This window comes from Salmo salar, chromosome 11 (genome assembly GCF_965601325.2).
Source record: "Salmo salar chromosome 11, fSalSal1, whole genome shotgun sequence".
Taxonomy (NCBI): domain Eukaryota; kingdom Metazoa; phylum Chordata; class Actinopteri; order Salmoniformes; family Salmonidae; genus Salmo; species Salmo salar.
The window spans coordinates 103,106,154-103,133,049 of NC_138301.1; the positions used below are offsets into that span (position 1 = coordinate 103,106,154).

Sequence of the window (26,896 nt, forward strand, 5' to 3'; positions counted from 1 at the left end):
TCCACAATCAGCTCCTTTGTTTTGTTGACGTTGAGTGAGAGTTTATTTTCCTGGCACCACTCTCCCAAGGCCTTCACCACCTCCCTGTAGGCTGTCTCGTCATTGTTGGTAACTATATTAATTTGGGGTCATGTCGATAAGCAGTAAACATTTATGGCAATTTAGCTAGCAAGCTTCCTGTTGCTAGCTCATTTGTCCTTGGATATAAACATTGGGTTATTATTTTACCTGAAATGCACAAGGTCCTCTAGTCCGACAATTCATCCGCAGATAAAAGTGTAAACCGAGTTTGTTTTTAGTAATATCTCCTCCTTCAGGCTTCTTCTTTTTCTGACCTCATATGGCGGTAGGCAACCAACTTTTAGGTGCATTACCACTACCAACTGGACTGAAGTGTGGACCTCAGTTCATCTCTCAATCACCCACGTGGGTATATGCTCCTAAAAGCCAATGAGGAGATGGAATGTGGGTATATGCTCCTCAAAACCAAGGAGGAGATGGGAGAGGCAGGACTTGCCATGTGTCAAGCTTCACAAATAGAACCAAGTTTTAGTTCAGCGCCTGGCTACACAGACGCTCGTTGATGTGCAAGCAGTGTGGGTGCAATGATTGAATAACATGTATGTGTACATTTATTTTGCAACGCTTGCACACACATGCTGACCACACCGCTCGCATTGCAAGAGTTGTTTCGGGTTGGGCCGGCCTGAGTTTATGGTTTGCTCAACGGTTACATGCACACAATAATGCGATTATTATAGATAATCAGATTAATATAACAGTTTGAATAAAACGTTTACATGTTTTGCAAGAAAAACAATTACCCTAATTATCCTGTTTACATCTGAAATCAGGTGACTTGATGGCACTCTGATAAATGTAGAAAATCGCCAATCAAAATAAACGTTCTACCACATTGACCATGTTAATTTTGGCAAACATATATGATTCTGAGTTCAAACATATAAAGTTTGTATGTGAAAACTACTTTTAAGACGCATATATTCAGTTGTTCTGAACTCACTTAATTTGCGCTATAGAGTTACAGTAGGCTCGCTCCTGTGCTGCTAGCACATCCATTAATCAAATATACCGCTGGAATGCAGATTAAGGTGTTTACATCTCCTAATAATTCAAAAGATTGCAATGAAAAAAGGTGTTTTAATCGACACGTGCTTACTTAGATTTTGACCTTATGCCGGTTAAGATAAGCTACGCCGTTTAAAATAAGCTACGCCGTTTAAGATAAGCAGAGTAAGGTGTTTACATAACTATTACAATCTGCCTACTGCCATAATCAGTTTAATATCGAATTACTACTGTGCATGTAAACATGTAAACATAGTGTTATTGTTTGAGACCAACGCGTGACCGTGGTTGTGTGAAAGGTGCCCATGTATCTATCACAGAACTAGAATGAGATACACTTTCTATGATCTCTCTCCATCTCTCTGCTCTGATAGACATGAGCCTGCAACTCTCATCTCCTCCAGTGTTGCACTTCATTTTTTATTTCCTTATGGAATCATAGCATCGCAAAGGGTTCTGGAGGAGCTGCAGCACCCCTGATCAATTGAAATAAATTTGCCAAAGTCATATAATTACTGCTGTCTGCTCAGAAATAAATGAAATAATTCAGAATAGCCTACTACACCATGAGAAGGTTAGCCACAGAGGATCAATAGTTTATTTATTTAAAAATAGCCCAGCTGTGGAGTGTAGGCCAATAACAAGGCATAGCCTACAGTCGGGAACGCGCGGGAAATCTGTCAGTGAAATAACAGGATGAAGTCTAAACAGGCCTTTCGCCATGTTTCAAATACAATAACGGTAAAACACAGGTTGCAAAGCAAATGGCTTCTGCTGAAAGAGTAGACTTTAATCTGTTTGCTGTAGGCTACTAAAATATTTCATAGACTTCCAAATATAGTTTTTTACAGCCATCACCAGCGAGTATATTTTTTGGAGTAGTCTATTTACCACTACAAACCGATGCAGGCACTGGGACAACACTCAATGAGCTGTATGGAGCCATGAGCAACCGGGAAAATGCACACCCAGAAGCTCCTAGTGGCCGGGGACGTTAATGCAATCTGTTTTACCTGATTTCTACCAGCATGTGACATGTGCAACCAGAGGAAAAAAAACTCTAGACCAACTTTACTCCACACAAAGCTCTCCCTCGCCCTCCATTTGGCAAATCTGACCATATTTATATCGTCCTGATTCTTACTTACAAGCAAAAACTCAAGCAGGAAGTACCAGTGACTCGCTCAATACGGAAGTGGTCAGATGACGCAGATGCTAAGCTACAGGATTGTTTTGCTAGCACAGACTGGAAAATGTTCCGGGATTCATCCGATGGCATTGAGGAGTACACTACATCAGTCACCGACTTAATCAAAAAGTGCATTGACGACGTCGTCCCCACAGTGACCATACGTACAGATCCCAACCAGAAGCCATGAATTACAGGCAACATCCGGACTGAACTGAAGGCTAGAACAGGGACACTAATCTGGACGCTTATAACAATTCCCGCTATGCCCTCCAACAAACCATCAAACAGGCAAAGTGTCAATACAGGACTAAGACTGAATCCTACTACACCGGCTCTGATGCTCGTCGGATGTAGCAGGGCTTGCAAACTATTTCAGATTACAAAGGGAAACCCAGCTGCGAGCTGCCCAGTGACGCAAGCCTACCAGGTGAGCTAAATGCCTTCTATGCTCGCTTCAAGGCAAGCAACACTGAACCATGCATGAGAGCACTAGCTGTTCCGGATGACTGTGTGATCACGCTCTTCATAGCCAATGTTAAATAGGACAACATTCACAAGGCCACAGGGTGAGACGGATTACCAGGACGTACACTCAAAGCATGCGCTGACCAACTGGCAAGTGTCTTCACTGAAATCTTCGACCTCTCCTTGACCGAGTCTGTAATACCTACATGTTTCAAGCAGACTACCATAGTCTCTGGACCCAAGAACGCCAACGTAATCTGCCTAAATAACTACCGCCCCGTAGCACTCACGTCTGTAGCCATGAAGTGCTTTGAAAGGCTGGTCATGGCTCACATCGCTCACTCTGGATAGATCCACCAGAGTCTTCTCCCATGCATTCACTGCCCAACAACGTGCAAACGAATGTTCACTAAAAATAGCTTGGATTTTGGATCAACACCAAAAGCCATTTACTGACAGGGGAGTGGTGATGGAGTGTATGAATGCTGTCGCTGAAACTTTACTTGATGGTAAACAAAAAGACGAGCTGTGTGAAAAGATAAAGCAAATCCCAATGTCACGTACAACAACGGCAAGAAAGAGTGAAATACTGACAGGAGGTATTAACTAGAGGTCGACCGATTAATCGGAATAGCCGATTAATTTGGGCCGATTTCAAGTTTTCATAACAATCGGTATTTTTGGCCACCGATTTGCCGATTAAAAAACAAAGTATAATATTTTTTAACTAGGCAATTCAGTTAAGAACACATTCTTATTTTCAATGACGGCCTAGGAATGGTGGGTTAACTGCCTTGTTCAGGGGCAGAACGACAGATTTTTACCCTGTCAGCTTGGGGATTCAATCTTGCAACCTTACGGTTAACTAGTCCAATGCTATAACCACCTGCTTTACATTGCACTCCATGAGGAGCCTGCCTGTTACGCGAATGCAGTAAGAAGCGAAGGTTAGTTGCTAGCTAGCATTAAACTTATCTTATAAAAAACAATCATAATCACTAGTTAATTACACATGGTTGATGATATTACTAGTTTATCTAGCCTGTCCTGCGTTGCATATAATTGATGCGGTGCGCATTCGTGAAAAAGGACTGTCGTTGCTCCAACGTGTACCTAACCATAAACATCGATGTATTTCTTATAATCAATACACAAGTATATATTTTTAAACCTGCATATTTAGTTAAATTAATATTGCTTGCTAACATGAATTTCTTTTAACTTGGGAAAATGTGTCACCTCTGCAACAGAGTCAGGGTATATGCAGCAGTTTGGGCCACCTGGCTCGTTGCGAACTGTGTGAATACTATTTCTTCCTAACAAAGACAGCCAACTTCGCCAAACACGGGGATGACTTAACAAAAGCGCATTTGCGAAAAAAGCACAATCGTTGCACGACTGTACCTAACCATAAACATCAATGCCTTTCTTAAAAGCAATACCCAGAGGTATATATTTTTAAACCTGCATATTTTGCTAAAAGAAATCCAGGTTAGCAGGCAATATTAGAAAATAAGGGAAAGCCGCACACTCTAAGAGCTCAGATGCAAAAATGTAATAACCTAATAACCAACGTTTCGACAGCAAAGCTGTCTTCATCAGGGTATCTGCTTTGCTGTCGAAACGTTGGTTATTAGGTTATACATTTTTTGCATCTGAGCTCTTAGAGTGTGCGGCTTTCCCTTATTTCTAGTTTTCTACTACGCTAGCCAGCACCTCGCCTTTATAGGTGTGCGTTTCTTTTTTCTAGATAGCAGGCAATATTAACCAGGTGAAATTGTGTCAGTTCTCTTGCGTTCATTGCACGCAGAGTTAGGGAATATGCAACAGTTTGGGCCGCCTGGCTCGTTGCGAACTAATTTGCCAGAATTTTACGTAATAATGACATAACATTGAAGGTTGTGCAATGTAACAGGAATATTTAGACTTAGATAAAATACGGAACGGTTCCGTATTTCACTGAAAAAAAAAACTTTTTGTTTTCGAGATGATAGTTTCTGGATTCAACCATATTAATGACCTAAAGCTCGTATTTCTGTGTGTTATTATGTTATAATTAAGTCTATGATTTGATATTTGATAGAGCTGTCTGACTGAGCGATGGTTGGCACCAGCAGGCTCGTAAGCATTCATTCAAACAGCACTTTCGTGCGTTTTGCCAGCAGCCCTTCGCAATTCTTCAAGCATTGCGCTGTTTATGACTTCAAGCCTATCATCTCCCAAGATTAGGCTGGTGTAACCGATGTGAAATGGCTAGCTAGTTAGCGGGGTACGCGCTAATAGCGTTTCAAACGTCACTCGCTCTGAGACTTGGAGTAGTTGTTCCCCTTGCTCTGCATGGGTAACGCTGCTTCGAGGGTGGCTGTAGTCAATGTGTTCCTGATTTGAGCCCAGGTAGGAGCGAGGAGAGGGATGGAAGCTATACTGTTGCACTGGCAATACTAAAGCCTATCAGAACATCCAATAGTCAAAGGTATATGAAATACAAATTGTATAGAGCGAAATAGTCCTATAATTCCTATAATAACTACAACCTAAAACTTCTTACCTGAGAATATTGAAGACTCATGTTAAAAGGGACCACCAGCTTTCATATGTTCTCATGTTCTGAGCAAGGAACTTAAACGTTAGCTTTTTTACATGGCACATATTGCAATTTTACTTTCTTCTCCAACACTTTGTTTTTGCATTATTTAAACCAAATTGAACATGTTTCATTATTTAAGTATTATATTAAGTTAAAATAAGTGTTTATTCAGTATTGTTGTAATTGGCATTATTACAAATAAATAAATAAAAATTGTCTGATTAATCGGTATCGGCTTTTTAGTCCTCCAATAATCGGTACCGGCGTCGAAAAATCATAATCGGTCGACCTCTAGTATTAACACAGCTTGATGAAGCTATTCGGAGTGCACCACGCATAACATTAGCTGTTGATGAATCTACTGATGTGATACACCCAGCTTCTGGTGTATGTTAGATTTTACCACACAGAGAAGAAGGAATTCTGTGAAGACATGTTAGGTGTAACACCACTCGAGACACATACAAGAGGAAAGGACATGTACACGGTCATAAAGGAGACACTGAGAAAGAGGGGGATAGATCTAAAACAAGTGGTCTCTATCACCTCAGACGGGGCCCCTGCCATGAAGGGAAGAGAGAGAGGAGCTGTGGCACGGCTGAAAGAGGACAACCTTGATCTCACAACTTACCACCGCGTCATTCATTCGTCCTGTGCGCCAATCTGTCAGAAGAGTATGCTGAAGTGATGAATACAATGATGAAACTCATCAACTTCCTCAGGGCATCCTCATATCATCAACATTGCCTGCTGAGAGAATTCCTGAAAGAAGTTGAGGCAAATGCAAATAACCTACTGCTGCACAACAACGTAAGATGGGTCAGTAAAGACAGGGTGTTGGAACGCTTTTGGTCCATTCGAAAGGAAATAACAGCTTTTCTAGTACAGCTCAAGAGTCAGAAGGCAACACAGTTTTAACTTTTTTTTGTAAGATGCAAGCAAAATGGATGTTGTTGCTTTTTTGGTAGACATCACACCTTAATGAGCTCAACATGAAACTACATGGCAAGAACAATTCAGTTTGTGATTTGATGACATCTGTCTGCTCCTTCCAGAGGAAACTGAAAGTGTTCAAGGAAGATCTTCAAGGAGACTGTGCACACTTCCCAAAAGTGCAGGAACAGATTCTGGGTGAGAGAGATTTTTCTCCTCATGCTGACTTCATAGATAAGCTGACTGGAAACTTCAGAAATCTTTTTGACAGCTTCAGCCTTGGACAGCAGCTCCTTCTTCTAATTGAGAATCCATTCCTCATCACAGATGTCAGGGGATTTTGAAAGGAGGTGACACAGACCTTCAAGTGGGCACATGCTGGATCTCTACAGATGGAACTGATTGATCTGCAAGCAAATGTTGCACTAAGAGAGCACTTTCAACTAAATGATCATGACACTTTCTGGCTGCAGGCTGTGTCTGAGACTGTGTTCCCTGGTCTAACCAAAATAGCACTACACACCTTGACCATGTTTGGCTCCACATAGAGTTGAGTCTTCTTTCTCCACTATGAACATCATTAAAAAAAAGTACCGTTCTAGACTCACCAATGAGCACCTGAATAAGTGCATTAGAATGACACTGAATCCATTCTAGCCTAGGTTCAAATTACTGGCAGGGCAAGCAAAAGCCCGTTTCTCTCACTAAAGAAGAGAGATGGAGAAGTGAAGTGGGAGAGAGTAGGAAAGATAAATATTAAATCTGTGGTTTCTTATTTGTTCAAAAATCAAAGCACTTTTTTCAGGCTCAAGAACGTTTGTTATTTTTGTGAAGATGCAGTCTTGTTTTGCTTAAAATGAGAACATTTGTGATTGGACTACTTTTATTTATGATTAGGCTATATATTTATTTTACCTCATGTTTAATGTGTCTACATTGAAAATGTGCAATAAATATTGTTGAAATGTTATTGAAATGTAGTACATTGTTTATTAGCTATACATAGTGCATGACCTCTTACATCTAGACGTTCCGCTAGCGGAACACCTGCTCCAATATCCAATGATGGGCGTGGCGCGAAATACAAACTCCTCTAAAATCCGAAAACTTCAATTTTTCAAACATATGACTATTTTACAGCATTTTAAAGACAAGACTCTCGTTAACCTCTTATGGCTAGGGGGCAGTATTTTCACGGCTGGATAAAAAACGTACTCGATTTAATCTGGTTACTACTCCTGCCCAGTAACTAGAATATGCATATAATTATTGGCTTTGGATAGAAAACACTCCAAAGTTTCTAAAACTGTTTGAATGGTGTCTGTGAGTATAACAGAACTCAAATGGCAGGTCAAAACCTGAGAGATTCCTTTACAGGAAGTGGCCTGTCTGACCATTTCTTGAACTTCTTTGCCATCTCTATCTTTTACAAAGGATCTCTGCTCTAAACAGGTTGGGACGAATTCGTCCCGCCTAGCCCAGAGATTAACTTCCTTACTGATGTCTTGAGATGTTGCTTCAATAGAGCTACATAATTTTCCTACCTCATGATGCCATCTATTTTGGGAAGTCCCTCCTTCAGCAAAGCACCCCCACAACATGATGCTGCCACACCCGTGCTTCACGGTGGGATTGTGTTCTTCAGCTTGCAAGCCTCCCCCTTTTTCCTCCAAACATAACGATGGTCATTATGGTCAAACAGTTCTATTTTTGTTTAATCAGACAAGAGGACATTTCTCCAAAAAGTACAATCTTTGTCCCCATGTGTAGTTGCAAACCGTAGTCTGGCTTTCTTTTACGGCAGTTTTGGAACAGTGGCTTCTTCATTGCTAAGCAGCCTTTCAGGTTATGTCGATATAGGACTCGTTTTACTGTGGATAAAGATACTTTTGTATCTTCCAGCATCTTCACAAGGTCCTTTGTTGTTGTTCTGGGACTGATTTGCACTTTTCGCACCAAAGTACATTTATCTCTTGGAGACAGAACGCGTCTCCTTCCTGAGCGGTATGACAGCTGCGTTGTCCCATGGTGTTTATACTTGCGTACTGTACAGATGAACGTGGTACCTTCAGGCGTTTGGAAATTGCTCCCAAGGATGAAATAGTCTTGTGGTCTACAATTTTTTTCTGAGGTCTTGGCTGATATCTTTTGATTTTCCCATGATGTCAAGCAAAGAGGCATTGAGTTTGAAGGTAGGCCTTGAAATACATCCACAGGTATACCTCCAATTGACTCAAATTATGTCAATTAGCCTATCAGAAGCTTCTACAGCCATGACATCCTTTTCTGGAATTTTCAAGCTGTTTAAAGGCACAGTCAACTTAGTGTATGTAAACTTCTGACCCACTGGAATTGTGATACAGGGAATTATAAGTGAAATAATCTGTCTGTAAACAATTGTTGGAAAAATTACTTGTGTCATGCACAAAGTAGATGTCCTAACTGACTTGCCAAAACTATAGTTTGTTAACACGAAATTTGTGGAGTGCTTGAAAAACGAGATTTAACCTCTTGGGGCTAGGTGGGACGCTAGCGTGCCACCCGTGGTGCACTCCATCAACAGCAGGTGCATTTCAAGAGCGGCAAATTTGAATCCAAATAAATGTCAAAATTCAAATTTTTCAAAAATACAACTATGTTACACCATTTGAAAGATAAACATCTCCTTAATCTAACCACGTTTTACGATTTCAAAAAGGTTTTACGGCGAAAGCATAAATTTAGAGTATGTTAGGACAGTACATTTACAAGAGTTGTGTGTAATGTTTTGTCAAGTCAAAGACAGGGTCACCAAAACCATAAAACCAGCTAAAATGATACACTAACCTTTTACAATCTCCATCAGATGACACTCCTAGGACATTATGTTAGACAATGCATGCATTTTTAGTTCTATCAAGTTGATATTTATATCCAAAAACAGCGTTTTACTATGGCATTGATGTTGAGGAAATCGTTTCCCTCCAATAACCGGCAGTCAAGTCAGCGTCACAAATTAAATAATTAAAATTAGAAAACATTGGTAAAATATTATATTGTCATTTAAAGAATTATAGATTTACATCTTTTGAACGCAATCAACTTGCCAGATTTAAAAATAACCTTACTGGGAAATCACACTTTGCAATAATCTGAGCACTGTGCCCAGAAAAATACGCGTTGCGATACAGACTAGACGTCATGTTGGGGAGATCTAAAATCGAAAATACTATGTAAATAATCCATTACCTTTGATTCTCTTCATCAGATGTCACTTCCAGGTATCACAGGTCCATAACGAATGTAGTTTTGTTCAAAAAAGCTCATCATTTATGTCCAAAAATCTCCGTCTCGTTAGCACATGATGTAAGCCAGCCGGACTTCTCGTCATGAACGAGGGGAAAAAATATATTTCCGTTCGTTCAAACATGTCAAACGTTGTATAGCATAAATCATTAGGGCCTTTTTTAACCAGAACATGAATAATATTCAAGGTGGACGAATGCATAGTCTTTTATAACGTATTGGAACGAGGGTACCCAACATGAAGTAGCGCGCCAGGTGTCTAATGGGACATCACCGTTCCATGGCTCTTGTTCGGTCAGATCTCCCTCCAGAAGACTCAAAACACTTTGTAAAGGCTGGTGACATCTAGTGGAAGCAATAGGAAGTGCCAAAATATTCCTAAACCCCTGTGTTTTTCAATGGGATAGGTTTAAAGTCAATACAACACATCAGGTATCCACTTCCTGTCAGAAAATGTCTCAGGGTTTTGCCTGCCAAATGAGTTCTGTTATACTCACAGACACCATTCAAACAGTTTTGGAAACTTTAGAGTGTTTTCTATCCATATATAATAAGTATATGCATATTCTAGTTACTGGGTAGGATTAGTAACCAGATTAAATCGGGTACATTTTTTTTATCCAGACGTGCAAATGCTGCCCCCTAGACCCAACAGGTTAATGACTCCAACCTAAGTGTATGTAAACTTCTGACTTCTGACTTCAACTGTATCTATACACTACATGACCAAAGCTGCTAGAACAGCCTCTATTCTTCTCTGAAGGCTTTCCACTAGATGTTGGAGCATTGCTGCGGGGACTTGCATCTGTTCAGCCACAAAATCATTAGTGAGGTCGGGCACCGATGTTGGGCGATTAATCCTGGCTCGCTGTCGGCGTTCCAATTGATGGGGTTGAGGTCAGGGCTCTGTGCAGGCCAGTCAAGTTGTTCCACACCGATCTCGACAAACCATTTCTGTATGGACCTTTCTTTTGCACTGGGGAATTGTCATGCTGAAACAGGAAAGGGCCTTCCCCAAACTGTTGCCACAAAGTTGGAAGCACAGAATTGTCTAGAATGTCATTGTATGCTGTAGCGTTAAGATCTCCCATCACTGGAAGTAAGGGGCATAGCCCGAACCGTGAAAAACAGCCCCAGACTGTTATTCCTCCTCCACCAAACTTTACAGTTGGCACTATGCATTGGAGCAGATAGCGTTCTCCTGGCATCCGCCAAACCCAGATTTTTCCGTTGCACTGCCAGATGGTGAAGCATGATACATCACTCCAGAGAACGCGTTTCCGCTGCTCAAGAGTCCAACGGAGGCGAGCTTTACACTACTCCAGCCGATGCTTGGCATTGTGCATGGCTGCTTGGCCATGGGAACCCATTTCATGAATCTCCAGACCAACAGTTCTTGTGCTGACATTACTTCAAGAGGCAGTTTGGAACTTGGTAGTGAGTGTTTTTTTTTATATACAGTACCAGTCAAAAGTTTCGACCAGCTACTCATTCAAGGGTTTTTCGATATTTTTACTATTTTCTACATTGTAACCAAAAAGTGTAAAACAAATCAAAACATATTTTAGATTTTAGATTCTTCAAAGTAGCCACCCTTTGCCTTGATGACAGCTTAGCACACTCTTGCCATTTTCTCAACCAGCTTCACCTGGAATGCTTTTCCAACAGTCTTGGAGTTCCCACATATGCTGAACACTTGTTGGCTGCTTTTCCTTCACTCTGTGGTCCAACTCATCCCAAACCATCTCAAAATCAAATCAAATCAATTGGGTTGAGGTCAGGTGATTGTGGAGGCCAGGCCATCTGATGCAGCACTCCACCACTCTCCATCTTGGTCAAATAGCCCTTACACAACCTGGAGGTGTGTTTTGGGTCATTGTCCTGTTGAAAAACAAATGATAGTGGGACTAAGAGAGAACTAGATGGGATGGCGTATCGCTGCAGAATGCTGTGGTAGCTATGCTGGTTAAGTGTGCCTTGAATTCTAAATACATCACAGACAGTGTCACCAGCAAAGCACCATCACATCTCCTCCTCCGTGCTTCACGGTGGGAACCACATATGCGGAGATCATCCGTTCACCGACTCTGCGTCTCACAAAGACATGGTGGTTGGAACCAAGAATCTCAAATTTGGACTCATCAGACAAAAGGACAGATTTCCACTGGTTTGTCCATTGCTTGTGTTTCTTGGCCCAAGCAAGTCTCTTCTTCTTATTGGTGTCCTTTAGTTGTTTCTTTGCAGCAATTCTACCATGAAGGCCTGATTCACGAAGTCCACTCTGAACAGTTGATGTTGAGATGTGTCTGTTACTTGAACTCTGTGAATCATTTATTTGTGCTGCAATTTCTAAGGCTGGTAACTTATCCTCTGCAGCAGAGGTAACTCTGAGTCATCCTTTCCTGTGACGGTCCTCATGAGAGCACGTTTCATCACAGCACATGATGGATTTTGCGACTGCACTTGAAGATACTTTCAGAGTTCTTGAAATTTTCCGGATTGACTGACCTCATGTCTTAAAATAAGGATGGACTGTCCTTTCTCTTTGCTTATTTGAGCTGTTCCTACCATAATATGTACTTGGTCTTTTACCAATTATGGCTATATATCTTCTGTACCACCACCACACAACTGATTGGCTCAAACGCATTAAGAAGGAAAGAAATTTCACAAATTAACTTTAACAAGGCACACCTGTTAATTGAAATGCGTTCCATGTGACTACCTCATGAAGCGGGTTTAGAGACTGCCAAGTGTGCAAAGCTGTCATCAAGTCAAAGGGTGGCTACTTTGAAGAATCTCATATATAAAATATCTCAAAATAATAAATATATTTTGAGTTGTTTAACACTTTTTGTTATTTCATAGTTTTGATGTCTTCATTATTATTCTACAATGTAGAAAATAGTTTGGTGTGTCCAAACTTTTGACTGGCACTGTATATCTACAGTGAGAGAAAAAAGTATTTAATCCCCTGCTGATTTTGTACGTTTGCCCACTGACAAAGAAATGATCAGTCTATAATTTTAATGGTAGGTTTATTTGAACAGTGAGAGACAGAATAACAAACAAAAAAATCCAGAAAAACGCATGTCAAAAATATTATAAATTGATTTGCATTTTAATGAGGGAAATAAGTATTTGACCCCCTCTCAATCAGAAAGATTTCTGGCTGCCAGGTGTCTTTTATACAGGTAACGAGCTGAGATTAGGAGCACACTCTTAAAGGGAGTGCCCCAAACCCAGCTTGTTACCTGTATAAAAGACACCTGTCCACAGAAGCAATCAATCAATCAGATTCCAAACTCTCCACCATGGCCAAGACCAAAGTGCTCTCCAAGGATGTCAGGGACAAGATTGTAGACCTACACAAGGCTGGAATGGGCTACAAGACCATCGCCAAGCAGCTTGGTGAGAAGGTGACAACAGTTGGTGTGATTATTTGCAAATGGAAGAAACACAAAAGATCTGTCAATCTCCCTTGGCCTGGGGCTCCATGCAAGATCTCACTTCGTGGAGTTGCAATGATCATGAGAACGATGAGGAATCAGCCCAGAACTACATGGGAGGATCTTGTCAATGATCTCAAGGCAGCTGGGACCATAGTCACCAAGAAAACAATTGGTAACACACTACGCTGTAAAGGACTAAAATCCTGCAGCGCCCGCAAGGTCCCCCTGCTCAAGAAAGCACATATACATGCCGTCTGAAGTTTGCCAATGAACATCTGACTGATCCAGAGGACAACTGGGTGAAAGTGTTGTGGTCAGATGAGACCAAAATGGAGCTCTTTGGCATCAACTCAACTCGCCGTGTTTGGAGGAGGAGGAATGCTGCCTATGACCCCAAGAACACCATCCCCACCGTCAAACATGGAGGTGGAAACATTATGCTTTGAGGGTGTTTTTCTGCTAAGGAGACAGGACAACTTCACCGCATAAAGGGGCGATGGACGGGGCAATGTACCATCAAATCTTGGGGGAGAACCTCCTTCCCTCAGCCAGGGCATTGAAAATGGGTCGTGGATGGGTATTCCAGCATGACAATGACCCAAAACACACGGCCAAGGCAACAAAGTAGTGGCTTAAGAAGAAGCACATTAAGGTCCTGGAGTGGCCAAGCCAGTCTCCAGACCTTAATCCCATAGAAAATCTGTGGAGGGAGCTGAAGGTTCGAGTTGCCAAACATCAGCCTCGAAACCTTAATGACTTGGAGAAGATCTGCAAAGAGCAGTGGGACAAAATCCCTCCTGAGATGTGTGTAAACCTGGTGGCCAACTACAAGAAACGTCTGACCTCTGTGATTGCCAACAAGTGTTTTGCCACCAAGTACTAAGTCATGTTTTGCAGAGGGGTCAAATACTTATTTCCCTCATTAAAATGCAAATCATTTTATAACATTTTTGACATGCGTTTTTCTGGATTTTGTTGTTGTTATTCTGTCTCTCACTGTTCAAATAAACCTAGCATTAAAATTATAGACTGATCATTTCTTTGTCAGTGGGCAAACGTACAAAATCAGCAGGGGATCAAATACTTTTTTCCCTCAATGAAATTCTCGTGATTTTACACTCTTTTCGGACCAAAAACAAAAATCTAAGCATGCAGCTGTCCAAATTTTGCAAGATTTGAATTTTGGCTTAACAGTTTAACTGTAGGCTAAATTAGTGCTGTCTTGGCTCGACAGGCTAGCCAGGGCTTCAAACTGATGGATAATACATTCTTTGTATGGCTAATTTTAAAGAGCATACTTGTAATGTTTCCCATTGGTTAACTATTTGACATATACATTTTGTTTGTTTTGCTTGTTTTCCAGCTTGGTGCTACAAGCAATGAATTGTCAGGTAACATCCTTTCCTTGCTTCTGTGGTGATTAGACAGAACAGATCAGACTTGTTGATGCATTCCCTTGACCTAATATTATTATATTGAATGTTTTGCCTAATACATTTCATAATAATCGCTATTGGCATATCATTAGACAGTGTTGCAAAATGCAGCCTTATCAGGCCATATCTCCTTGTAAATTTGTCGTAGGCAGAAATGTGCCAATGAAGTCAGAGAAATGTGAAAATATGAATGACATTATTGGATATGAATATCTAGTGTGTTTAATCCCAGATGTGTCAAGTGAAGCACAGGAAGCTCCCAACTCTGAGAGTGGGCCTGGAGAGGAGGGTGGAGCTGAGGTGTTCCCTCAGAGCTCTGCTGTGGTGCTGGAGAGGGTTCCTGAGAGCATGCCGAGAGACTTGCTGACGTTGCTGGTGGAGACCATCTCTGGCCTGGAGGAAGACAACTTCTCCATGGAGGTCGACAACTTCTCCCTGGAGGTCATCAGTGAGACAAACAGAGCTGTTGTGACCTTCAATAATCCCAAAGGTTGGTCACTATTTCAAATTATCTATTTTTTAAACGACAAAAAATAAACAATGAATTTAACTTCTGAAGTATTATAAAACAGATCTCTCCCTCACACGAAGGGATTATATTTTCAAAAACTGTTGTGCATGATATTAAGGATATGATTGCTGTCTGTCGTTAGATGTGGAGCGTTTCCTCACTGAGAGCAAGAGCAACAAGAGTTTCCAGAAGCAGGGTATGATTGGCCGGTTGCTAGAGAGGTGCCAGAGTGTGAGAGTGGAGAACCTGCCCTCCAACATACTTCAAGATATGCTGGAGCTCTACATTGAGAATTGGGCTGGCCCAGCAAAGGACATCACTGTATTCCATGAGGAACAGGCAGCCATTGTCACCTTCCATGCACCAGAAGGTAAAACCTGCTGTTTGAATGAGCGGTTTTATTAAATAAATGTTAATCAATTTGTTTATTTGGTAATCTTTTTCTTTCTATTATAAGAATAATTGAATGTAGCATTGCTATTCTGTTGCTGCAGCAGTCTCTTGGCCTCTACAGAAATATTTAGTTTCTGCCCTCAGTTCATGCTATAACAGACAGTTCGTTATCTATGTCATTTCAGTTGTGCAAACCACTCTAAATAAACGTCTTGTAATTGGCAAAGTCCCAGTCAACGTGTATCCATACTACGAGTCCTTAGGAACTGCCTTGTATGGAAAGGAAAGGCCAATGTGGAAGATGCCTGACCCCTTCATAGAGTGTGTGCATTCTGCTGTATGGAAATTCCTCTCCATGAAGAGACAGTTTTCCCGCATCACTGACCAGATGAAGGCCCACTTCTGTCAAGTAGACATGGATACTCCTGAGGTAAAACTCAGTCCTTTGCCAACCCTGCTAAGGCAGAAAGGACTAACAAGCAAACACGTAGATGGATGGAAGCAGAATGCCTTGATCGTCTTCTGTGACATAATGGCCAAATATGCTGTGTTTGAGTGTTTTGTAAGTGCCCCAGCATGGAAGGCAGTGGAGAAAGAAGTCCGCTCGGTGGTGAAAGAGGATGCTGTCCTAGCTATGGATGCCTCTAAAGGGTCTCTGACAGTTGCAGGTCTGGCCGAAGACACGAATCGACTCAGGGGGCTGGTGGAAGACCTCATGCAGAGGGCCATGAGTCAGATAGAGAGGCAGAGGGACGGCATCTCGGAGGAGATGGACGTGTCCCCTGCCATGTTCTACATCCTGCAGCAGAAAGGGCTTCTGAAGCACGCAGCAGACGAAGCCCCAGAGATGTGTTTTTCTTACAGAGACGACACCAAGAAGTTGGTTCTCTCAGGGCTTGTCGCAGAGGTGTACAAGGTGCAGAACTGGATCCTGGAGAGGAAGCTCAAGATGGATAAGAAGCAGCTGAAGCTGGACACCCAACTCCTGGACTTCCTGCGGTCAGTGGACAGTATGGAGATGTCCCAGGACCTGTTCACGTCCCGGGGCATCAGTGCTGAGTACAGCGTGGAGGGTGGAGAGGTACTTCTGACTGGTAGCTCAGACAAAGCATTGGCTGATGCAGAGCAGAGGGTAAAGACTGCCCTGTCCCTGCAGAGCCTGAAGGTGGAGGACCAGGAGGTGCTGAGAAAGCCTGAGTGGAAGGATCTGAACAACCAGCTGGTGGATGCCTACAACTCCTTAAAGAAAAGAACGGTGGTAATAAAGCATCACCCAGAGAGCAGAGACAGAATCATTGTGTCTGGCTTCCTGGACCCGGTCAGAGAGGTCAGCAACAGTCTACGGGACTTTGTTGAAAACTACTCACGAGTCAAAGAGGCTGTCCATCTCAAGTCCTGTGCCGTTGTTAAATTCATCCAGGAGTACAAATCTAAGGACTGGAAACATTTTGCCAAGCGTGATGAGGTGAATATCCACTTTGACCTCAGAAGGCCCAAAATTGTCCTTTCTGGAGCCCGTCTCTACGTCAAGAAGGCCAAGGGGTCATTTCAGAAGATGGTAGCAGCCTTCTGCACTGATGAGCTCACCATCATGAAGCCTGGAGCAAGGAAGTACTTCCAAGAGAAGGGAAGCATGGTTTTTTCAATGGCGATGAAGGAGCACGGCTGTGTGGTGCTGCTGCAGGAAGACTACATGCTCGAGGAAGAAGAGGGCGAGGATGAAGATGAGGAGGAAGGGTTTGGTCCGTCATCCTGCTGTGAGGTGAGGACACCCAATGGAATCCTGGTCTCCGTCAGTAAGGCTGACATCTGCAAGTTCAAAGTGGATGCAGTAGTCAACGCAGCCAATGAAGACCTGCAGCATATTGGAGGCCTGGCTTCAGCACTACTCAAGGCTGCTGGTCCACGGCTGCAGGAGCTCAGTGATCAACATGTCCGTAATAACCGCCGACTGCAGCCAGGAGACGCCATTGTGACAGATGCAGGCAATCTGCCCTGTAAGTATGTGGTTCATGCGGTTGGTCCACGGTTCACAGACTTTGACCAGAGAACAGCCATACAGCGTCTGAAACAAGCTGTGAATGAGAGCCTGAGGGAGGCTGCGAAGGTTAACTGCTCAACTGTTGCCGTCCCGGCCGTCAGCTCTGGGATATTCGGCTTTCCTCTGGACCTGTGCACTGAGACTATTGCTGTGGCAGTGCGTGACTACTGTGAGAACCTAAGAGGTCAGACCTCTCTGACTGAGATTCACCTGGTGGACAACAATGACAACACTGTGAGAGCCCTGGCCAGCGCTGTCCAGAAAACGTTCAATGACCTGCACCCAAAAATGACCAGGCCTCTGCAGGGTGCACAACGGGGAAGTGGACAACAGGGAAGTGGACGACGGGGAAGAGGACAACATAGTTACGGACATCAAGGACCTGGATATCAGGGACATTCACCATGGGGACATGGGCAATGGGAACATGGCAGAAGAGGTGGAGGTAGAGGGGGAGGAGAAGGTAGAGGGGGAGCAGAAGGTAGAGGTAGATGGGGAGGAGAAGGTAGAGGGGGAGGAGGAGGTAGAGGGGGAGGAGAAGGTAGAAGTAGAGGTAGAGGGGGAGGAGAAGGTAGAGGAGGAGGTGGAGGTAGAGGAGGAGGTAGAGGTAAAGGAGGACATGGAGATAGGGGAGGAGGAGTTAGAGAAAGCATAACTCAAAGAAATTATCATGAAAACCAAAAGGAGCAGAGGAGAGAGTATGGCCAAGAGAGGAAGTTTGAGGGGGCAGGCAGTGGGGAAATCCTACAGACCAATTACACACAAGGGGGTCTGAAGATCATTCTAAGGAAGGGAAATATCCAGGAGGAATATGTAAGTACACATACCGTAGTTATCAGAGCACCACGTAAATGATTGTTGTATAATACATGTATTGTAAGTAGTACATCAGATAACCCAGAGTATAAGATGTATAATTTGTTTACCTTTCATTCTACTCTTCTTTATCTGGAATGACAGCTGTCTTGTAGAAGTCATATTTTATGTTTAAATAGAAATACATAGCTGTTCCCTTCTCGCTTCATGAATGTTTGGTCATTTGTTTTGACACCTCTAGTCTGAGGGCATCGTCAACACCATCTCTGAGGATTTGGACCTGAGCAAAGGTGCTGTGTCCAATGCTATCCTAAAGGCAGCCGGTCCTGGGCTCCAATCAGCAGCCACAGATGAAGCTCGCTCCAACAGATTAGCCTATGGTGACGTTGTGGTCACCGACGGTTACAACCTGCGATGTCAGAGGGTGATCCATACTGTCTGCCCCCATTGGGACCAGGGAGCTGGCTCAGCAGAGAAGGTAAACTATGAGTTATTGACAGTGTTTAATTTGTAAATTGGGAGGTCCCGGAACACATAGTGAGTGCGAGGGGTGAGGGTATCCGGAGGGTTCTGAGGTGCTGGAACACATTGAGAAAAAAAGTTTCAAACACAACGTAGCAGCACAGCAGACAGAGTAAACAGCCAAGTGGCCTACTGTCTATGTTGGTGAAACGGACAGCACTCTCCAAGGTGCTGCTCTCTCCAAGGTGCTGATTAATTGAAAGCATTTTAAACTTCACTGCAGTATGCCCACATACTTGAGTATAGCTGCAGGGCTTACACAAGTCCGAGTTTCTTATAGCCTAATTTTCTAGACATCGATGTACAGCTAAATTTTTAGACAACACTGCAGAACACCCATCATATGCACACAAACTCAGCTGTGGGGCTTACAAGACCCCAATTTAATATCATTTTCAAGACATCAATGTAGCAGTAGAACAAATATCACAATATCAGAATATAACTTCAAATAAAATAAATCTCTGTAGGCTACAGCAGAACACACATATGAGAATATATAGGCCTCCTGCCATTGTGATAATATGAAGCACATATTCAGATTACTTTCACAGTACAGAACAAGTTTGTAAAGGGAAAGAAATGTCCTACCTTAGTTTTCCAAACCTCCCACAATGACTCTCCCCATGTCAAGTCCATTTAACTCCTGAGAGTCAATTTCTTGCTCAAAGCAATGAGCGGGCCTGTGGCTGTGACCTTTAGCCTCCTTCTAAGGCTGTTCTGAAGACTGGCTATTTTTTTATTTTGAGTGTTAACAACTTGGGTGTCCTCTTTAGCCTCATCTACAAGGCTTGCTGCCACCAAATGTGCCCTGGTTCGGGCATGTTTAAAAACCTTGTTTTACGTCTGAGGCATAGGATGTTAACTTACTATACATTCCGCCCACTCTTTTGCTAGTTTAATCCCTCCAGTCGTTTCTAGACCCAAGCTCTCTACCTTTTTGCATGTTGTACAGCCCAAATTGGAATTATGCGTGACAAGCCAGGGGTTATGTGTTTGCTTGAACTGCATATTGCACCTACTCCGAGCACTTAGTCTGTGAATGCACTGCCCCCCTCCCCCCAGCTCTCCGTCTGCCTCTCCCTCTGAGTCTGACTCTCTAGTAGGCCTACTAGCTAGTGGAGGTGCCGGAGGTGATGCTGAACTGTTGGGATTAGCAGCGCTGCTTGCTTAGGCATTGCCATCGGTTTGCACCTCTCCTCCTGCACTGACAGTTCTCTGGTTTGTTCTGGGTTCAATTCACCATCTTTCTCTAGATTTTTGGACTTGAAAAATTTCACTCGATTGCCTTTTCTTATCCATTTTTTATTTGGCTTTCCCATGATTCAAATTCAGTAGGGAGACGACTAGCCTAGACTACATAATGTGATTACGTAGGGACCTCTTCACTAGCTGACCACCTCTACCAAGACCTGTGTCGAGATCAGTTACTTACCCCACCCTCCCTCCCCATAACCTTTATGTACAAATAAGAGAGCAGGTCTGGAATCAGAGTGGCAGGAAAGGATAAAGGATCCCCACACCTTTACATGATGGCCTTTCTGTTGGGCAGGCGAAATAACGAGGAGGCAACTTGATTTAACGCTGATAACTTTTATTAGAATGTATCCGGTGCAAACAGTGAAACAATTAAAAAATCATGTCGTGAGAGGTACTGGATCTGTCCAAATAGGTGCCGGAACAAACGAGGTCAAATCTGAGAGGTGCCGGAACAGGTTCCAGCTCAAATTAAGCACTGATTATTGAGAGTGGGAGTGCATCGAAAGGTTTTAGTAAAACATTTCTAAAATTGTCCATGTGTTTGTGATTTAAGATATTCATAACGATGATCAGAGTTTGCCTGAGTAAGACAGAGAAGCATAGGCTGGCATCCCTGTCTTTCCCTGCCATTGGAACTGGGAACATGGGATTCCCTAAGGGCCTGGTGTCCAAGCTTCTTCTGCAGGAGGTCAAAGACTTCAGCCAGAGAAGAAACTCCACACACCTTAAAGAGGTGGCCATCGTGGTCCACCCCAGTGACACCCAAACTGTGGATGTAAGTTTGAAGATGGAAAATGGTTTAAAGGGAGATTCAGTGCTTATCATCACACAGAGATAATATTGTTGCATAACCTCACCTTTGTCCGTGTGTATTGTGCTCTTAGATATGTTTGATAAATGCTCCACACTTTTATATCTCCTGTTTACAGTGCTTTGTCAGGGAATTCAAAGGTCAGACACAAGGGTATACTTGGCAGAGTTCACAAGGTTCCGGCCAATCACAACATTCCAAATCTTATGTTGGCCAATCACAACATCCCAAATCCTATGTTGGCGAATCACAGCAGCCATCTGGTAAGCTTAATTCACAGCCTTCAAAGTCTCCCCAAAAATATTCTACCATTGAGACCCTGCTGCCTCTAGAGCGTGTCTGTTTCCACAGAAACCTCTTGTCTAAACATGTTATTTTCATTTGGCGCAGGCTTCTTTGGACAGGTGACATCCCCTTCTCTGGGTGTGTACAGCATGCAGATTGGTCACATTACTTTTGAAGTGTCATCAGGAGACATCACCAAGGAGTCCAGTGACGTCATTGTCAACTCCTCCAATAAGGACTTTAACCTCAAATCAGGTGACTTGTACCTCTGACAATAGCATAGGTGTAGTAACCACTGTTTCATGTTCATGAGGCTACTAAGACAAATGCTAAGGAACACCTTATAAGGATGTTTAACATGTACACAGCTGAAATGTTAGAAATCCAAATGAACAGTGTTTACAGCTACACAATCAGGAAGCAAGCTAAATCCCATACAACCCCACAGACACACAACTTATTTAATGGTAAAATTGTTGACTTAGAATAAAGAGCCATATTGTACTAATGTCTTTGTTTCTTCAGGTGTATGCAAATCCATTTTAGAAGGAGCTGGATTGAAGGTGGAGTTGGAGTGCTCAGAGATTGGTGTGTTTCCATGTCCTTGAGTCAACATATACTGTAGTCATGTTACTGGTCAAGGATACTGGTAGTCATGTTGGATATGAATGAGATGACTTTTCAGTACTGTTTGATACTGTCTGGTAAAAGTCTAGTCAGTTTCCAGTCCATGGGTCCTACAACACTGGTGTGCATTGATTTTACATTTTAGGAATAGATTCTTGACCTCTAAACCTTTCCTTTTATGCCTCTACAGTCAAATCCCCAAGCTTCCAACCATGCAGTATGATCGTGACATCAGCAGGATCTCTCCCATGCAAATACATCATGCACATTGTGGGACAGAATGACCCTGAGATCATTAAAGAGACTGTGTACAATGTTCTCAAGAAGTGTGAGGAACAAAAGTCCACCTCAGTGTCCTTCCCAGCGCTTGGAACAGGTACTCTGCTGTAATGGTCTTTATTGGACTACACTGTCTTGTGTAGTTGCATGTTTTTCTTGTACTTGTTGCCTGTTCTGTTGTGTTCTTTGTTTCTATTGTGAGGTTGTAAAGTGGCCATATGCTTTGCTTCCATGTGCTCTGAAAGGGACTACCTGCTACTCATAATGACTACCTGCTACTCATAATGACTACCTGCTACTCGTAATGACTTCCTGCTACTCATAATGACTACCTGCTACTCATAATGACTACCTGCTACTTTTCTTAGCCTAATTTTCAATAAATCTTGTTCTTTCTTCATCATTCTGCTCCCCCCCAAACATACTTTGCCTCACTCTTTTACTTGATTTGTTCTCTTCCTTGCATCTTTTTCTTGTCTCCTTCCCTTCCTTTCATATTTTCCTTGTCTCCTCCCCTTCCATATTTTTCTTGTCTTCTTCCCTTCCATATTTTTCTTGTCACCTTCCCTTCCTTCCATCATATTCTTGTCTACTTCCCTTATGTATTTTTCTTGTCACCTTCCCTTCCTTTCATCTTATTCTTGTCTACTTCCCTTATGTATTTTTCTTGTCACCTTCCCTTCCTTTCATCTTTTTCTTGTCTCCTTCCCTTTCATCTTTTTCTTGTCTCCTGCCCTTTCATATTTTTCTTGTCTCCTTCCCTTCCATATTTTTCTTGTCTCCTTCCCTTCCATATTTTTTTTGATTAGTCACTTTCAGGGACAGATTTGCTTCCATCATGTCATTGTCTATCTGTACTTCTGTCTGCATTTATGTCTTTCTGTTTGCCTCCATAGCCATGTCATTGTCTGTCTGCCTCCATCTGTCTGTCTGTCTGTCTGTCTGTCAGGCCAGGGTGGGGCGAGTCCCTCTGCTGTTGCGGACGCTATGATTGACGCAGTGGTGGAGTTTGTGAAGAAGAAAAAGGGAAAGATTGTGAGAAGTGTGAACATCCTGATATTCCAGACTGCCATGGTGACTGAGTTCCACAAGAGCATGAAGAGGAGAGTGGGAGAGATAGTGGAAGAAAAGGGCATTTTAACCAGGTTAAAAGGTCAGTGAGAATGGAAGTGTGCGAGGTAGAAGACAATATGAGCTTAATGTGTACTAATACAATAGAGTTATTATAATCATAAGTGACATTTTGTCAAGGAGTTTATGTTGTGTGTGCTCTTTCTTCATAGATACAGTGACAACCTACTTTATGGGACCCAGTGATGAGCGCTCTGCCCGTGAGAACTTTGTCATGCAGGGAGAGGAGTTTGCCCCGACCGTGTTCCAGCTGTGTGCAGAGAGCCCCCAGGCTGTGAGCCATGCCCGAGACTGGGTTAAAAACCTCATAGTGAAGGAGCAAACTGAGAAAACCATCAAGAACATGTACATCAGCCAGCTGAGCCAGGGGGATGTGGAGAAGTTGCAGGCCATGCAGAGGGAGCTGACGGTCAGGATATGCCTGGAGAAGAAGGGCCCTGACTCCCTGATCCGCCTGGCGGGCCTGAGCCGCGATGTGCTTACAGCAGACGGCCTCATCAGGGACATGGTCCTGGACAAGGAGAGGGCAGAGTACCGCAGACAGGCAGCTTTCCTGGTGAGCAGCCTGGTGGAGTGGCAGTACCAAGACTACAGTGGGACAATGGTGTCTTTTGACATGTTCACCAACTACAACCTGGAGGAGGCTGTGAGAGACAACAGCAAAGTGACAATCAAGATCAACAATAAGGATTATGAGGCAAATGTAGCCCACAAGAGAGCTGTCAAGATTGGGGGAAAAAGAGAAATTGAGTTACTGAGAAAAGACCTGAAAGGTGGGTCCATCCATAATAAATCCTCATCTGTCTAGACTGCATTAATATGAAATTATGGAGAACGGTGATATTAAATATAAAAGAATGTGTTTTTTTTAAGAACACATTTTTTGTGTAATTTTGTGGATGCATACAGTATATCAGGGGTCTCCAACCTTTTTAATTCGCAATAGCTACTTTATAGCTTTAATATAGGCACATTCTTCTCTTATCCTCTACCCTACAACTCGTCTGTCAATATACCTGGTAAAATAATGGTTAATAAGCACTATTTGACATGACAGGCCTCATACAATTCTCTTGTATTTTCCATAATTCTGTTTTCTCTGTTTTAACTATTTTTGTCTATTTTTTACTCTCAATATTGCAATTATTCATAGATAAACAACTAAAATTAATTTTCTGAGTGCAGGTCAATGTTTACCTCACATCAGAAGACAATTTTTTTAGGTAAAAAAATAAGTACAAAAAAACATTTTAGATTTTTTGGTTTAATTCACCTTTATTGAGCAAGAGAGGAATGTGTCGTTCTAGCGATGTTTTTCCGCGGTTAGGCCTACTGCTGCAGCACATGTCATGGAACTGAGTATGTCATCAATATGCATGTAAAGTTGTGAATGATTGAGTCTTTTTAATGACAATACTTATTGCGGAATGAATTGACACCTAAATGCCAAACTCTCTACTGTGTTTTGTCCAGACGATACATCTGCGTCTCTACCTGCTCTAATGATCTCAATATAGGCATTCAATAAATAATTGTTATGATTTATGCACTTTTTCAATCTGTTACAATTCACCCCAAGCACTGTTAGAACTAACCCAGACCACTCCTTGTATTTATGACCACACCATGCATTTGCAGTTTGATTTACATAATAACCACACCAATTTGTAAAGGACAAATGTAGGTTGTTTGTATCAAGTTTTGAGTACACTACCATAAACAATCTCTGAGAAACTGACGGAAAGGTGAGAAGTGTTACAGCCATCCCTGGTCTCCCCATCTATTTACTCCATACATTTTCCCTGACACCCAAAAGTACTCGTTACATTTTCCAATTCACACACTTACTGTATAAAGAGAACATCCCCGGTCATGCCTACTGCCTCTGATCTGGTGGACTCACTAAACACATATGCTTCTTTTGTAAATTATGTCTAAGTGTTGGTGTGCCTCTGGCTATCCGTAAATAAAAAAATAAAAAAGCTGTGCTGTCTGGTTTGCTTAATGTGAAGAATTTGAAATGATTCATACTTTTACTTTTGATAGTTAAGTATATTTAAAACCAAATATGTTAGCCTTTTACTCAAGTAGTATTTTACTAGGTGACTTTCATTTTTACTTGAGTCATTTTCTATTAACTTCTCTAGGGTAGTATTTTGACGTCCGGATGAAAGGCGTGCCCAAATTAAACTATTGGCCATGGAGTGGAGGCCTGGTCTAAAGAAATGTAAATCAGGGTGTGTTTTATAGTGACCCTTGAACAGGCTTGTCAAATGACGCCTGGTCCTGTATGTGTCCCTGGGGGCGTGCCTATGACTGAGTTAGACTTGGTTACAGAAATACAATTCTATCACATTAACCTGTTAGGGATAGGGGGCAGTATTTGCACGGCCGGATAAAAAACGTACCCGATTTAATCTGGTTACTACTCTTGCCCAGTAACTAGAATATGCATACAATTGTTTGATTTGGATAGAAAACACCCTAAAGTTTCTAAAACTGTTTGAATGGTGTCTGTGAGTATAACAGAACTCATTTGGCAGGCCAAAACCTGAGAAGATTCCAAACAGGAAGCGCCCTCTCTGACCATTTCTTGGCCTTCTTTGTTATCTCTATCCAAAACAAAGGATCTCTGCTGTAACGTGACATTTTCTAAGGCTCCCATAGGCTCTCAGAAGGCGCCAGAATGTTGAATCATGACTCTGCAGTGTCATGACGTTGGCCTCTTTTGGTACAGGGAGGACAGTTGACCCCCTCCCTTTTGCACCACCACCCAACCTACCTTCCCCCCAACCCAGGCCCTGTGTGAAAGGGTTGTAAAAACTCTAAAATTCCAGGAGAGTCTCTGGCCACATGGCCCATAGAGAGACACAGGAAATTCTTCCAACTCACAGAATTGGGGAGCCAAGCGACATTTGTGTTCTGGAGAAGGTATGGAAGATTGGTGAAGAATCCAGCTACGAACTGGTACGCTTGGTACAATTGTGTGATACTCAGAAGAGACAATATAGCCATATTACCATAAAACTGTTTATATAATAGCCTCAGCTTGAGACTTGCATCATAATGGTTGTATAGAATGTATTAATAAGGATAAAGCTTTTATAATACATTGAGATGCTATGTACTGATGTTAAAATAATGTCTGTGAGTATAACAGAACTGATATGGCAGGTGAAACCCTGAGGAAAATCATCCAGGAAGTGCCATTATTTTGAAATGGGTGTTTTTCCATTGAAAGGGATATGACCCAGATTGCGTTCCCTGTGGCTTCCACTAGATGTGAACAGTCTTTAGAAATTGTTTCAGGCTTTTATTCTGAAAAATTAGGGAGAATGACTACTTTGAATGAATGGACAGTGGAAAGTCCCAGAGCTGTTTGGTGAGCACGCGCCTTTCGTTGTTTTTCCTTTATATTGACGACGCTATTGTTCGGTTGAAATATTATTGATTATTTACACAAAAAACAACCTGAGGATTGATTATATACATCGTTTGACATGTTTCTACGAACTTTACTGGTACTATTTGGATTTTTCGTCTGCCTGTTGTGACCGCCTTTGAGCCAATGGATTACTGAACAAAACGCGCCAACAAAATTGAGGTTTTTGGACATAAAGAGGGACTTTATCGAACAAAACAAACATTTATTGTGTAACATGGAGTCCTGTGAGTGCAACCATATGAAGATAATCAAAGGTAAGTGATTCATTTTATTGCTATTTCTGACTTTTGTGACTAATCTACTTGACTGGAAAATGTTTGTATGTTTTTTTGTGCT

At 42.3% G+C, this 26,896-nt stretch overlaps 1 protein-coding gene across 2 annotated transcripts in view; it reads left to right on the forward strand.

Moving 5' to 3' along the window:
- The window catches only part of LOC106563178 (protein mono-ADP-ribosyltransferase PARP14), a 34,982-nt gene extending 10,326 nt beyond the window's left edge, over positions 1–24,656 (forward strand). The window contains exons 3-14 of one of the 2 annotated variants that reach the window (XR_006757675.2): positions 14,367–14,394; positions 14,672–14,929; positions 15,093–15,320; positions 15,529–18,197; positions 18,442–18,678; positions 20,536–20,757; positions 20,912–21,056; positions 21,184–21,333; positions 21,604–21,666; positions 21,896–22,081; positions 23,050–23,137; positions 23,268–23,551. Coding sequence is in view for 1 of the 2 variants with exons in the window: in XM_014128485.3 (XP_013983960.2) it covers positions 14,367–14,394; positions 14,672–14,929; positions 15,093–15,320; positions 15,529–18,197; positions 18,442–18,678; positions 20,536–20,757; positions 20,912–21,056; positions 21,184–21,333; positions 21,604–21,666; positions 21,896–22,081; positions 22,934–23,137; positions 23,268–23,923 (5,046 nt within the window). In the remaining variant the exon portion in view is untranslated. Of the gene's footprint in view, positions 1–14,366; positions 14,395–14,671; positions 14,930–15,092; positions 15,321–15,528; positions 18,198–18,441; positions 18,679–20,535; positions 20,758–20,911; positions 21,057–21,183; positions 21,334–21,603; positions 21,667–21,895; positions 22,082–22,933; positions 23,138–23,267 lie in introns of both variants that reach the window. The other variant, XM_014128485.3, reaches the window with a different exon arrangement.
- The last annotated feature ends 2,240 nt before the right edge of the window (positions 24,657–26,896 follow it).